We start from the raw sequence: 15,545 nt of genomic DNA on the forward strand, positions 1-15,545 counted from the left end.
AATGCTACAGTCCTTGAATTTGTTAGGAGGAGATATTATTTCCTGATTAATTTGAGCTGCAGATGGGTCAGGAATAATAAGAGGGAGATGACCATAATCAGGAAGTGGGTGGGGCACAGAGAGCAAAGGAGAAAATGGGACATTAAAAACGGGCAGCTGCATGAACTGCCCAGGGATTCAAATGATTTTGATTTTTCTTGACTATTCATCAGGGCTTGATCAGGAGACAGAAATCACACCGGTGATTTGAACAGAAAGCATTATAAAAAAAAACTGTTTCCTAGATATAAACTTATTGACTAGTAACTGCACAGGGTAAAAAAACATCCAAGGGAGCATAGAGGCAGCATGCACAGGAGGCAGCTTCCATTCCTAGGGCGAAAGGAACCAACGGCAGACATTGTGAGTATTAAAACATAGAAGATAGGATATTCAGCAATAAAAAGGAACGAAGTACTGATACATGCTGCCACTTGGATGAACTGTGAAAACATGCTGAATGAACGGAGCCAGCCGCACACGTCCGCAGGTTGTATGACTCCATTCATATGAAAGTCCAGGAGAGGGAGATCTCTAGAGACAGAAAGCAGAGTAGTGGTCGCTGGGAGGGTTGGGATCGGGGCTAGGGAGGTGACAGCTGAAGGGTATGGGGTTTCTTTTTTTTTTAAAATTGTGGCAAAATATACATAACATAAAAGTTACCATTTTAGCCATTTTTAAGTGTGCAGTTTAGTGGCATTAAGTACACCTGCACTGAGGTGTGACCATCACCATCACCCACCTCTAGAACCATTTTCATCTCCCCAAACTGAAACCTGGTACCAATTAAACAATAACTCCCTCCCCCCGCCCCCCCCAAGCACCACTCTGCCTTCTGTCTCCGTGACTCTGACTACTCTAAGTGCCTCACACAAGTGGAATGACACAGTATTCGTCCTCTTGTGACTGGCTCTTTTCACTTAGCATGATGTCTTCCAGGCTCATCCCTGTTGTAGCATGTGTCAGAATTTCCTTCCTTTCGAGGCTGACTAATATTCCACTGTATGCATACAGCACGGTTTGTTTATCCATTCATCTGTTAATGGACGTATGATTAGCTTCCACCTTTTGGCTGTTGTGAATAATGCTGCTATGAACACGAATATCCAAATATCTGAGTCCCTGCTTTGAATTCTTTTGCATATGTACCCAGAAGTAGAATTGCCGGATCATATGGTAATGCTGTTTTTAATTTTCTGAGGAATCTCCATACTGTTTTCCATAGCGCCAGCATCATTTTACATTCCCACTAGCACGAGGGTTCCGGTTTCTCCACAGCTTCACCAACACTTATTTTCTTTTCCAGGTTTCTTTTTGAGGTGATGAAAATGTTCTAAAATTGACTGTGGTGATGGTGCATGTATCCGTGGTTCTACCAAATCCATTGAAGTATACACTTTAAAGGGGTGAATTGTATGGTATGTGAATTACGTCAATAGAACTGTTAAAACAAAAGATAAGAGGAGGGAGCCAGCCCTCTAAGGAGGGTGCTGATGTCTCTGAGGGGGCCTGTGAAGCTGGTTGTGCAAGAGCTGGAAAGAACTGGAAAACGAGACGGAGCTGCTGCTTGGCGAGAGTGAGGAGGTGCTGCTGGGTGATGTGCCTAGGACAGGACACAGACGGGAAGGAGCGAGTCCCTTCCTCCTCCTGCTGCCTCACAGTCTCCCTCACAGGCCCCCACCAGGGAGCAGCTGGCAAAGCAGGAGGGTGGTGTGCAGAGTCCGGCCCGGCATCCCAGAGCCATCCCCTGGAAGGGCGGGGTTGGAGCTGAGAGAAAAGAGCTTAGTGACTCGCTGTCTTGATCAGTTCCGGCGGCTGTAACGAAATGCCGTAAACTGGGTGGCTTATCAACAACAGACATTTACGTCTGGGTTCTGGAGGCTAGAAGTCTGAGATCTAGTGCCACATGACTGGGTTCTGGTGGGTGCCCTCTGCCTGGCTGACAGCTGTCTCCTTGGGTGTCTCACATGGTGGGGAGGGAGGGAGCCAGCTCTCTGGCCTCTCCTTTTAGGGCACTAATCCCGTTCATGGGGGCTCCACCCTCATGATCTAATTACCTCCCAGTGGCCTCACCTCCTAATACTGTCACATTGGGATGAGGGCTTCAACATAAGAATTTTGGGGGGACACCAACATTCAGTCCCTCACACTTGCTCACCTTGGTGACTAGAAGACATTCTCCTCCAGTATGACTAAGGCTAGCTTTACAATCTGAGACTGTCTGCAAGAGGGTCATCAAAAAGATACCCACAGGGGGCCAGCCCGGTGGCACAGAGTTAAGAGCACACGTTCCACTTCTCGGCAGCCTAGGATTAGCCGGTTCTGATCCCAGGTGTGGATGTGGCACCACTTGGCAAAAGCCATGCTGTGGCAGGCATCCCACGTATAAAGCAGAGGAAGATGGGCATGTATGTTAGCTCAGGGCCAGTCTTCCTTAGCAAAAAGAGGAGGATTGGCAGTAGTTAGCTCAGGGCTAATCTTCCTCAAAAAAAAAAAAAGAAAAAAGATACCCACAAGCTTGGAGATAAGGTTAAACTCGTAAAATCCATTCCCAAGTAGAGGAGAGACATGTCTTTGGAATAGCAATCCCCCTTCCTCCCTGAAGTGACTGAAGTATGGCCTCAAGATCAGATGAGACGCAGGAAGCTAAAATCTAAGCACGAAGCTCTTTGACTTCGACCTCGTGGCTCTGTGCCCCCACTTAATACTGCTCCTTCGCTTACGGAAAAATAATAGCAACCACTAACATCATTGAGACTTTATCGTGTGCCAGGCATTCTTCCATGCTACATCCTTACAGCAGCCTACAAGGGAGGCAATACTATTATCTCAACTTTACAGACGAGGAAACTGCGGCTCAGAGGGGTTATGTACTTTCCCAAGGTTGCAAGAGAGTAAGCCCCGGGGCCTGCGCTCTTAGCCCCGATGCTGTGCTGCCTCCCGGTGCCCTGCCTGGGCTTCTCTGTTCTTCCTGGACAGCCATGTGGTCTTCCTTCAATCAGGGGGCAGCATCACCAAAGATCTCGATGACATGAAAAACCCACCTAAGTGATCAAACCAGAGATCGTGGCGCGTGGTTGTGCTACGACATGCGTGGCCCCCTGAGTGGGTTTCAAATGCCACCAGCATTCACCTTGATGTTGCCAGCTGTCTGGACGACTAGGCTGACATCATCCTCTCACAGAGTGTAAGGGGATGCTTGGTGAAGACCTAAACAGACATTCTGAAGCCGGAAAAGTCTACCACTTGAAATATTTTCTGACTCCCAGGGTGGAGGCTTGAGTCGCCTCAGTTCCTGGAGGGCCCGCTGAGTTGGGCTTTTTGAGGAAGCAGATGTAAATCAAATCTTGAGGAAAGACTTGCTCTGTCTGGGCCTGGTGGGCTCAGTCAGGTCTGGACTCTCAAGTGCTCGGGGGTTCCTGGTGGAGGAGAAGCGGGGTGAGGAGCTGGCCCGGGGTGTGGAGGCCCACCTGGACCCAGGTGACACTCCTGCTGATGAAGGGCCCCTGAGGTTCTGTCTGGCCCTGTGGGCGCACAAGAAGCCTTTTCCAGGGGCTGCTGAGGGCCTGTCCCACGCTTTGAAGGGGAGGCCCGTGGGAAGGACTGCTTCCTCTCTAGGACCAGAGAGGGTGAGAGGTGTGTATATCAGCTGGAGGTCACCAGCAGGGGACAGCTGACCATGCTGAGTGCGGTCTCAAAGAGGCTACAAGAGCAGATAAGATGGGTCAGAGTGGAAACCCCAACAGATGTGGCAGAGCACACAGTACACTGGAAACATTCCCTGAGAATCTCTCACAAAAGCAGAAGAGGGGGGTGGGGGAGGGAATGTCACATGGAAGGGAGGTAATTTCCAACTATTAGAAGCCTGGGCTAAAATAATCTGGGTATAAAAAGGAAAAGTATTGGTAGCCAAAGTCCTGATCTAGTGAGTCTGGGCTGTACGGGTTAAAACTGAAGCATCAATTAGATAAACACATTTATCCAAGGGGACCATTCGACTGATCAAGCTGTGGGTTTTAGGTGATTTGGCTTAAGGTGGAATGACTCAGAATCCTGACGTCTCTCTTGCCTTTTTACTTCAAAAGTACCCCATGTCGCTTTGAGCCTTTTCTGAACGTCCAAGTTTTCAGATTTTAAAATGGCAGCAGCAGGTTGAAGATGCCCACAGAGTCTGTTTTCTTTCTCCCTTTGAGTCACTGTGATTTATTTCGATCCGAATGGCCACCCACACCTTATAGGAGTTTGCTCTCTTTCACAAGGTGAGGCACAGACTGAACTGGATTCGGAGCAGCTTTCACACCGAGAACCTATCGTTACTTTTAGCCCACCTGAGCGGGCACCACGTGGGGGCACCTGGAAAGGCCCCTCGGTGGCCAGGGCCTGCTTCCTGGGCACGTGCGAACTGTGCACTCGTGCAGGGCCCCACCCTCAAAAGGGCCTCACGCTTGGCTTAGTGCTCTGCTTTTGCCATCTTGAAATTCGTAATAATTCCATCTTTGAACATCTTTCTGTTTGTAAACGAAGTCTGATGGGACAGTGCCACACGTGCATGAGCAGGGAAGGGAAACGCAGTCTGAGTCCAGCATTTTTTGCTGCCACATTTGCATATAGCATTCTCGATGCCCCCATGAACACAGAATTCTGTTGGATCCACGAGACGTCCGCAAAGCCAATAGAAGGTAACTGTGATGTGTGTAAGTCAGCAGGGGGCGGGGGGTTGGAGGGGGGAAGGACTGACATTCTGCAGAGGACGCACTTTCCATTCCAACCCAACCTTTCTTCAAACGCAGAAAGGCAGCGAACAAGGATCCCCATCGTGTCCTTCTTACTCGTGTTACTTCCCTGTGTCGGCCAACCCCTTACACTGAAAATGACGATCTAGAAGGAAAGGGAAAGATGGGGGCCACCCACGATTCCTTCTCTTTTCAGTCCCTCTTTCCTCATCAGTAAGCTGAGGCAGAGACTGTGGGCAGAATGTGCTCGTATCAATAAAGAAAGAAAAACAGTTGAGTTAGTTTTGTGTAGAGTTTCCACTCCTCTGGTAAGGACAAAATACATATTCATGTACAAGCTACGAACTATGAATTGTATAATATTAGTGATTCCCACAGGAGTTAAGTGCCTTATATAAAGAAAATGAGTGGTAAAAAATTGTCACTTTAATGGCATTTTTTCCTGCTTTTTGAGCAAGGGGCCCCTGCATTTTCATTTTGCACTCGGTCCCATAAATTAAGTAGCTGGTCCTGCAGATTTCCTAGTTTTGACTGAAAAGTCTTGTCTCTGTCTTCTCTTGAACTCTTTTCTTGCCTCGTGGGCACCTGGGGCACTGGGTCAGGCTAGGCCAGCCCTGGGGCAGAGAAACGTCTGTCCTCCGCCCCTTCCAGGGCCGCCTTCCATAGCTTCCATCTCTTTTTCTTGGTTCTCTTACTTCCTACTTAGTCCTGACACTGAAATTTCACCATCACTGCCTCACTTATAACATTCATCACACTTTGTATTGTTTGCTTCATTTTCTGACTCCTTTGTATGGCGTCTCTCTTTTGTTCATTGCTGTATGTATAATAAGTGCTCAAAACCAGCTTTTTTTTTCACTTTTTATTATGAAAATTTCAAGCATACATAAAAATAACGATGATAATTTAATGAACCCTGTGGACCACTGCCCTCTTTGTCTACATTATCCTGCCATTCTTGTTTCATCTCATTAATTTTAGTCTTTCTCTTTTATGCTTTTGCGTTTCCTCAAATGCCTTGTGGTTCTTGGCAGACAACTCCCATTAATGAATGAAGAGCTGTGTTGCTTACTGTGGCTGGCTGGTTGGATTTCCTTTGCAATTGCCTGGGTTTGTTTACCCAAAAGCTTACCGTCCCCCAAACAAGAGGGGTGCTTTTTGTCTCTGAGGAGGGTCTATCCATCATCCATCAGCTTCCCCTTAAGGCGCGCTAGGGACGTGGGCAAAAGTGAGCAGGACTTGACTCTAGCGACAGAGTGTGTGAATGTTTATCACCCCTGCAGAGCTGTCTTTCCTTATTTTTCCTCCTGGTCATTATGGAGGTCCATTAGCTGCTTCAGCTCTGTCCTGCCTCCCTCTCTGCCCCAGTGTCCTTCCCATGGGCCCTTCACAGCCAAATCTCTCCCACTGTTCAGAGTAATCCTTAGGGTTCCACGTGGGGCAAATGCTGCTCTGTGTCTGTAGGGTGTATAAATAGTCTTCCAGTTAACCCCTCGGTGGCTGCCCAGAGCACACTTATTCTCGGTACCCAGCGACTCTGAGCCCAAAGCCGCTCTGGGATGAACATGGGTGCTGAGGCTCCATGTTGAACACGAAGCTCTAACAGATATTTTTGGCATGACTAGTTTTTTTTTTTTTCTCTCCCACTTAAGTTCAGGGAGTGTGTCTTCTTCATCTCTGGTCTTCGGACTTACGCAGAGCCTCATGGATCTGAGTCCGTTTTATACGGCCTTGCCTCCAAACTCAGAGACACAGCATCAGCCTGTTTCAGAGCCTGAGCTTCAGCTCTGCAGGGCGCTCCTCCACCTGGTAACTCCAGCCTCTTCTCTGGCTTCCTCCAGCCCGCAGGTGGTAGCTACTTCTTACAATTGTGACCTGAGCGTTCTCTTTTGACCCTTTCAGTTGCCTAGCAAACCACTTTATACCTGGTTACCAATGCTTTCTATTCAGTTTTCTGTTCCAATAACCGGTGCGGTTTCTGTCTCCAGACTGGATCCTGAGTGATAAATAGCTGCCTGAGAAATTATATACTAAGTGTACTGAGGGAAAGAAAGATGGCTTGTCTCAGGGCGACTGCGAAGACTGACAAGCTAATGCTCCTAGGCTACCCCAGACTCAGAGAAACTTGCATTCCATGCTAAAAAATGCATTAAAAATTTAGAGGGAAAAGAATTATTGTCTGCTGATATAACAAAGGTCTAGATTTAAAAAACATACAGACTTTGGAGTCAGTTTTATCTGAGTTTGAATCCAGGCTCTGCTGCTTACAGACCAAATGGCTTTGGGCAAATGACTGAAATTTGAGTCTCAGTGCCTGTATTTGTAAAACAAGGATTGAACAGCTTCCTTGCAGGGCTGTTGTGAGAATGAAATGAGATAATGTGTGTAAAGTGCTTAGATAGCACCTGGCACAGAGGAAGAGCTCAGAGGATGTCGAATGCAGGATGTAGGAGCACTTCACGACGCGGTGGAAAGAGGATGAGACTAGAGATCATAAGACCTGAGTTCTAGTCCTGTGTCTGCAACTGGCCCGTGGCCTCCCCTTCCGTCACATGCGTAACACCAAGTTTGAGTTAAATCAAAACAAGTTTGGTTCCCTAACACTCGTCTCATCTTATGGGCCTGCAGCAAAATGAGGCAAATAATGACATTGTCCTAAATTTTTCATAAAGCTAAATTATCAGTTTAAAGAATTATCCTTTATTGTGAGATTTTGCCCTTCTCTCTATTTTGGTGTTAATGTCCTGTTTTAATGAAATGATGGTATAGTAGGGTATTGTTTTCTTTCAATGTCCTTATTTGACAAAATAAGAAGTTTGAGCAAGAGCAATGGGTGGAGACTTGCCTGACCACATATTAAAGCATAGCCTCAGTTAAAAGCCTCAATAATTTAAACAGTGTGCTACTGGTGAATGAATAGGCACACAGACCTATGGAACGGAGTGGAAAGTCCAGAAAATACAGAAATTTAGCATATTATACAAGTGACATCTCAGTTCATTCGGGCCAAGCTGGACTATTCCACAGATGGAACTGGGATAATGTGGTAACTATCTGGACAAAATTAAGTTGGCTCCATCCTTTGCCTTGTACACCAGGACAAAGTCCAAGAGGCTCTCAGATATAAATGTAAAACAAAACCATAAAAAGACTAGAAGACACAGGAGAATTCCTTTGTAACCCTGGCGTAAAGAAGACCTTTAGAATTATGATTCAAAATCCAGAAGCCATAAAAGAAAAGATTGATACATTCAATTATGTATATAAAAATGTTTGCATATATAAAGAACATAGTTATACAGAAATAATTGAATTATACATAAAACAAAACAAACAGATTTTCTCAGAGCAAAAAAAAAATACCGTAAGCAAATAAAAAAGCAAACAACAAACTTCGGGGAAATATTTGCAGTTCATATCACAAAGGGTCAGTCGATGCAAAATACAAATAGCACCTTCAAATCAATGAGACACCAACAGAGCCATAGAATAATGGGAAAAGAATGTGGACAGTTCACAGAAAAGGAAAAACAAATGGTACGCAAATACATGCAAAGATGCTTAGTATCATCCATATGGAGAGAAACATCTGTGACTTGAAAATTCTGATAGATGGTATTTCAATAAGTAGAAAACAAAACAAGACCAGTTTCCTGAATCATCCTGGGATGCTCACACAGCCGGGCTTTATAAGATCAGGGTGACGGACAGCTGCATAGCTGTATTTCTGGTGCTGTTTCTTTAAGGACAAACAGGCTTTTGGAGAGTTAAAGACAGACTTTGTGGGTTTTTCTTTTTTTAACTTATGAAGGAATCCTGAGAATTAAGTGCATAAAAGTTTCTAGGGTGCAATGTTGAAGATTCACAATTCAGGGTAAACAGGAGAAGGCAGAAGATAATGTTCTTTCTGCCACATGAACCTTCTCCCTTTATACCTGGTGTCTTGGTCCATTTAGGCTGCTAGAACAAAAATACGGTAGACTGGGGGCTTAAACAACATGCGTTTGTTTCTCACAGTTCTGGAGGCGGGGAAGTCCAAGATCAAGGTGCCAGCTGATTCGGTATCTGGTGAAAACCTGCTCCCTGGTTCCTAGACTTTTCACTGTGTCCTCAGCTGATGGAAAGGGTGAGGGGGCCCTCTTGGGTGTCTGTGATAAGGGCACTAATCCCATTCATGGGGCTCCATCCTCAAGACCTAATCACCTCCCGAAGGCCCACCTCCAAGTACCATCACACTGGGGATTCGGTTTGAACGTATGCGTGTGGGAGACACAAACATTCAGTCTGTAGTACCTGGACATTCTTCACAGAACTAACTGTGTTCTCACGTGAATATTTTACAGCATCACAAGGAGAAAATGTTTGTTTTGTGACTTGCATTTGTTTATAACTTTAATGCTTGGTCCATTGGTATATTTAATAAGGCTATAAAAAAACACTAGTGCTGCTGTTCCCAAGACAATCTTTCTCTTAAACTGGACTTGGACTTTGTTTTCCTCTTGTCTTTTGTTTGTTTAGACAAAGAAAGCTGAATTTAGTTTTTGGTAAAGCTAATAAAAGATGAAAAATATTAAAAAGAACAAAATTAACTACAAAAAAAGTTAGTAACCCTTTGTCAATCTCTATTTAGAAATTTTACAATTCCATGAAATCAAAAAGTAAAAACAAGTAAACAGTAAAAACCATTAAATAACAAAAAAAATTGAGAACCATTTTTGTAGATTAACTACAAAGGGTTGGTAACCCTTTGTCAATCTCTATTTTTAAATTGAACTGTTTCATGAAATCAAACTGGCTGAGATTCATGGATGATTCTAAAACCCCCTCCAACTCTGTGATAGCTGGAATTTTATTTCCTTGTCTGGTTAAGGGTTAGATAGTGGTGCCATTGCAAATGGGGCCCTTATAGTCTCGGTTGATGAGCTTCTGTTTTTCCGAGTCTGCCTTCTACCTCAACACGGTGCTTCCCTCTCCTTTTCAGACAAAGGTCACGTCCTAACGTGTGGTGGACCCTACCCCACTGAAATCCGACCACACCAGGAAAAGCCGCACAGCAGAGGGGTGACGAGCTCAGGTCTGGGAGTCAGGCAGATCTGGGCTCACATCCTGGGTCTGCTGTTTACCAGCTATGTGACCTGAGTCTCAGTGTCTTCATCTGCAAAATTGGGATAATATTAAAACTTACCTCATGGAGTCGTTATAAAGAATTGAGATGTACATGGGTCTAAATATAGTGTGTGGCATATAAGTGCGTTATTAAATGTATGAGTATATCTGTATGACTCTCTCTGTGTATGTGTGTATAAATAAATATTTAGGCACTATATCACACCTGCCTTTGTAGACTGGAAACCTAGAATGAGTGCTTAATTAAGGAAAATCACAAGTGTTCATTATATAATTTTAAAAAGTATTTTGAAAATAAAGAGGGAAACCACTCCTTTGATATAATGTCCTGATGGGATGCTGTACTTCCAAGACTTTACATCTATTAACTCATCTGAGCCTCATATAATAACCCTGAGGTAGATACTGTTATTATTCCCATTTCCCAGATGAGGCACAGAGAGTTTAAGTGACTTGCCTAAGGCCACACAGCTAATAAGTGGTGGAGCCAGGAATCAAACCTAAGCAGTATGGTTAGAGTTTATGTTCTTAACCACTGTAGGAAAAAAAAAACACCTTAATTCAGTCTCCACTGCAATTATGGGCATCTCTAGATCTGTATTGTCACTACAGCAGCCACAAGCTATGTGTGGATATTTAAATTTAAGTTAATTAAACTTAAATAAAACTAAAAATCCAGTTCCTAGGTTGCATTCACCACATCAAAAGTGCTCAACAGCCGCATGTGGATAGCGGCTGCCTTGTCAGGCAGCACAGACATAGGACATTTCCATCATCGCAGAAAGTTCCATTGGACAGCCCTGTTCTAGATAACTCTAAAAAATATTAGCCAAACAAAGACTCAAACTCAGTAGGGGTCACATGGATTTTCTTTAATTAAATACCACTTCGTAATGTTATTTACAACTAGCACACACATTTTTGGAAAAATAAGACATGCCATCAGTCATGGGGTTAATGAAATATAAGCATCCACACAGAATACATATTCTAAGGTGACTTCATTTACATAGCTTCTCACAAAAACACAGTGAATTGCTCTGCCTCTCAGCCAGGACAGGACGAGATTTGGAACTCACAAGGCCGAGGGGTGGAGGGTCCCCAACACTACGCGGACGGACATCTTGCATCTACACGGCACCGCCAAGCCGGCTGGTTCCCCAGGAAGAGCAATGGAGGCGTCAGTCCTGCCTTCCCGCCCAGCATTCATTCCACGCTGCAAACCCCCCCATGACCCGAAGCCGAATGCGCCCGACGCATCATCAGACCTGCAGCTTCCCGGGAGGGCCAGGGGGCGCAGAACTCTCAACAAAGCCCGCAGGCACCAGTCTGCGAAGAACTGGTGCTGATGTCCGATTAGGGAACCCCAAGTCCCAGCCTCCCAAGAGGGGGACAGAGTGGGGTGCGGAGAGGGAGACCAGGGAACAACTGGAAAGTTTAAACGCAAGTTTGGTGACGCTGCTTTAGGTGCTGCTGCTGGGAAGGAGAGAGAGGCGGGCTAGTAATGTTGCCCGGAGCATTCCTGAGGGCTTGGGGGGCGGTGAGAGCCACGAGGGAAAATAGACTCAGGGCTGTGAGTGGAAAGCTGATGCCCTCCCCCCCGGCCTAACAGCAAGTGCTGCTCACCTGCCACCAGCAGACAGTCCATCTACACCTGGCGGCAAAGACTGAGAAGCCAGCCCAAGACAGAGTCAGAATTCCGGAGACCGCAGCAGTCCTCCGAGTACCCAGGTGACCTGCCCCTGCCTTCCACTCGGGAAACCACCATGCAGCTCTCTGATCATCCTTCCTAAGTTTAGGTTCCTAGGACGACGCCACCACCCCAAACCTGAAGGTAGGGGGCTGCCCAGGCCCAGCCGCAGTTCCTGGTGGCATTGACCCCTGATGGTCAGCGGACCTGCACTCTTATCCCCTCCTCTCCTCCTCCACTGGCTCGAGGCTGAAAGGCCCATCCCAAAAACAGGGGAAGAGGGCAGAGTAAGGTTGGGGCACGTAACATGCCAAATGATCACCCGGTTTGAACATTTAAATGGCCTCCCTGCTCACCTACCCTTTGTCCACTCTGCCCTGATACCCCCACACCGCCCACCTTAGAAAAATCACTTCGCAAATCTGAATAGCAGTGCAACTGGATTTTAATTCCCCCTTTGTGTTTTGTTCTTGCAGACTTGCAGCTTGACCTTGAAAAGTGACTTATCCCTCAGATTCTTCCTCCACGCTGCATAAGGTCTCCTTTCAGATCAGGGCTGATCCTGTCATTCTCTTCCTCGTGAACCATCGATGGCTCCCGTGCCCTCTAGAATACACTTTAAACTCCCGGGCCAGGCATGCAGGGCCCTCCAGGATTCCGCCTCCACTGCTTATCTTTCCAGCCTCCTGTCCCACCACCCTCCCTGGCTCTCCTTTCTTTGCCATCTCCCCCTCCCTATCTCTGTGCCTTTGCAAATGCTGGTCCTTCTACCTGGCGGTGATCACTCTACTTTCTATGCTTTGCTCAAATCTTAGCTAGGTTTGCCACCTGTCAATGAGTGGGGCCAAAATCATCTTCAATTCCGAACACCCCATTCTGGGCTCAGGGCCTGTCCTTAGCAGGGCCTCATAACTGTCACTTTCTGTGGTTGGCTAATGCACTCGGCCTGCCCTGCCATAGTTTCCTGGCTATTCACGTCGCCGCTGGAGGGCAGGAACCATGTCTTATTTTTGTAGCCCTCACCATCCAAATGCTTAACAAATGCCTCATAAATATCGTTGAACTGAGTTGATACCTGCCCTAAAGGAAAAAAGCTCACTGTCTGTTGCCTTCTCAGGCATGTAAGACACAATACAGAAGTGGTCAAGACACAGTAAGGAAGTAGTTATCACAGGCGACAGATGTCAGTTTTTGAAGTCAAGGACTAAATCAGTCCTAAGCACAATCCACAAAAGTTAATGATCTATCAACACTGGCCTATTAACACTGTTATCCCGCCTATCAAAGGCTGCCTAGGGAAGCAGTTAGTGTGGTTTTAAGTAGTAGTCGCTGGATGAGAAATGCCTCAGATCCTATGGGGATTATTCAACTCGCCCAAAGAACCCCAAAGAGGAAACGAGAAATAGGAATTCCAACTTTCCAGCAGGGGTGTGTGGGCCCCCGGGGGTTTAGCAGCCCATCTCTTTCCATTATTAGGTGTTCAAGGTGTGAGATCCTTGGATTATCTGCCTCAGAATCACCTGTGCTGCCAGTTAAGCACGCAGACCCTTGGGGCCCGCCCCAGTCCCCCTTAATCAGAGTATCTGTGGTTGGGGTGTAGGCATTTGCATGTCACATAAACCCCCTAGGGGAGCCTTATGCTCATTAACGTCTGCAAACCTTTACCTGCCATTCTCAAGAGTATACAGTCAGTCTAGGGGAAGACAATCATGGACGCAGCTGAAAAGAAAGCAGCAGACCCCTTTCTGAGAATGCTTGCTTCTCCCAGACACACGTGCACGGGGATGCGGACCCAGACTCTCCATCGACTCCAAGGACATTAAGCAATCACTCAGGCTTGGTTTGTTGCTCTGTACGGGAGAGGGTGGAGAGATGAGCGAGACTGTCTCTGAAATGAGCACCCCCAGTCTCCCCAGAGGGCACTGGGGTGCAGGGAAATACACAGAAAACAGGCAAATCTTCTGTCTCTCCTCTTACAAGTGATGTAACCACCTTTTGGAAGATGAATAGGGAGTTTTTTTCCTTTATAGGCTGAAGTATCACCACCCCTGCTTCTGTCCTTTTTATTCTCCCCTTCTCTTAACCTCCCAGTTCCTTTAGGGGGAAAAAAAGCAATCAAGCAGCTCAGAGAACCAAAAACAAGTTAGTTTTCAGAGTAGATCCGATATAAACACATCAAGCACATTTTCACTGGGAGGGCACAGACAATTGGAAGACAGGAGTGCATTTCCCTACAGGCGAGTGACAGAATGTTCCACCAGGGCCGGCCCACTCTGCCATGGGAGGGCGACACAAAGGTTATCGTGAACACAGAATCAGGAGTAAGATGGGTAGACATCAGGCCTGAGCGTGAGGTGGGGGAAGACTAGAGTTAGCAGTCTCCAGCCTTTCACTGGATTTGGAAAGGAAGAGCAGAATCTCTGCCTTGCTTTAGCTCTGAAGAATGTGGTACCCTTTGGTCATTGACTGACAAAGCTCAGTTACATCCTCAAGAATGATAAAGGCTTTCCAAATCCCGCTGGGCTAAACCAGGCAGAGGCTGCATTCGTACCACCCAACTGGAATACTGCTTTCATCCCCCACCCCGCAGCCTTAACATTTGAAATTTCCAAGACCAAGATAACACACCCTTCGCCAGAGACAAAGGCTTTTCAAGATCCCTGTCCATGGAGTTCTTGGTTTAAAAAAATAAGACTTAAAAGGTGAGTTTTAGAATTAGGGGTTGAACCACGGTCAGCACGGCTTGAGCAGTTACAAATGGAGGAAGGCGAGTCTCCTTCACACGGCTCACTCCTTCTTGGTGTGTTCCAGGACTCGGTAGGGAACCCCAGAGGCACTTCTGGAGCCATGTTCTTCTTGCATGATGGGCAGTGTGGCAGGAGCGTAGATCTCAGAAATGTTGTCGTTGTTTTCCAGGGCCCCATAGGAAAAAGAAGCTTTGAGGTCAGGCTGGACTGTCATCCCCTTGTCATGCATGTTTTGCATACCTGAAATGAAATCATTTTTCCCAAATCATTCTGTGGTAAGGGGGCCAAAGGAGGCCGCATCTTCCTCTATCCCACCACACACTAATTATAGTGCTTGGGAGCTAATCATGTACATTGTCAATTTCCTGAATGCTTTAGATTGAAAAAAGCACACCCATAAATATACACTGGAACTATTACGGTTGCTAAGCAACAAGGGATGAATCTTCAGGAAATATGCAAACAGACCAGCCACTGTCAAGAGAACCATCGGCTGGCCTAGGAGGAGGTGGGGACGTCTGTTTGGGCCACAGGCGGAGAGGAACCAGCACTGTGCTTTGAACGTGGTAGATGCCAACGTTTTTCTCATGAATGAAATCAGGATCCAGAAAACTTCATTATACTGTTGAGAGATGAGGGTGACTTTGTGTCACAGACACGTGATGGTGACAGATGCACCATGATGCTCAGAGGGAGAGTCTTGACCCTTAACATTAACATCCCTGAGCCACGTAAAGGGTAAAGTGTGATTTTGCTTATTACTTCTGGGCACATTAATGCTGGATTTCTATCTACATTTGAGGGCAAAGAATTTCATCATTAATTCCTTCAACGTGATGCTACAATTCTCCTCATCAGGTGGGACCTGGCCTTCTCTGAGGCCAGCTCTTTTCCTGGCAGGGAATTAAGACCCTTCAAATTCTCTTGCCCCCAGGTTGAGTCATAAGACATCGAATGCAAAGTGTCTTCCATGAAACTATGATGATAACAGCAGCTGACGTGTGACTGCTTCATACGCCCTGGGCCCTGGGCTGAGTGCTTTAAATAGTAATAGTAACAATAACAGCAACAATGATAATAGCTCATGTGGACTGAATGTTCCGTTGGTGGCGGGCACTGTTCTGAACACTTATGAAGTCTTATCTCATTTGATGCTCACAACTGCCGATAAGGAGAATGAGGCAGTTGGAGGTTAAGTAACTTGCTTCA

The 15,545-nt window shown here is 46.3% G+C and overlaps 1 protein-coding gene across 2 annotated transcripts in view; it reads right to left on the reverse strand.

Annotated features, from left to right (window-relative positions):
* Window positions 1–10,756: 10,756 nt before the first annotated feature.
* NIPAL3 (NIPA like domain containing 3) overlaps window positions 10,757–15,545 on the reverse strand; it is a 47,647-nt gene continuing 42,858 nt past the window's right edge. For both annotated transcript variants that reach the window (XM_014855053.3, XM_070510696.1), the window contains one exon: window positions 10,757–14,576. In XM_014855053.3, coding sequence (XP_014710539.1) covers window positions 14,377–14,576 — 200 coding nt within the window. In that variant the 3' untranslated portion in view covers window positions 10,757–14,376. The remainder of the gene's footprint in view (window positions 14,577–15,545) is intronic.

This window comes from Equus asinus, chromosome 5 (genome assembly GCF_041296235.1).
Source record: "Equus asinus isolate D_3611 breed Donkey chromosome 5, EquAss-T2T_v2, whole genome shotgun sequence".
Taxonomy (NCBI): Eukaryota; Metazoa; Chordata; class Mammalia; order Perissodactyla; family Equidae; genus Equus; species Equus asinus.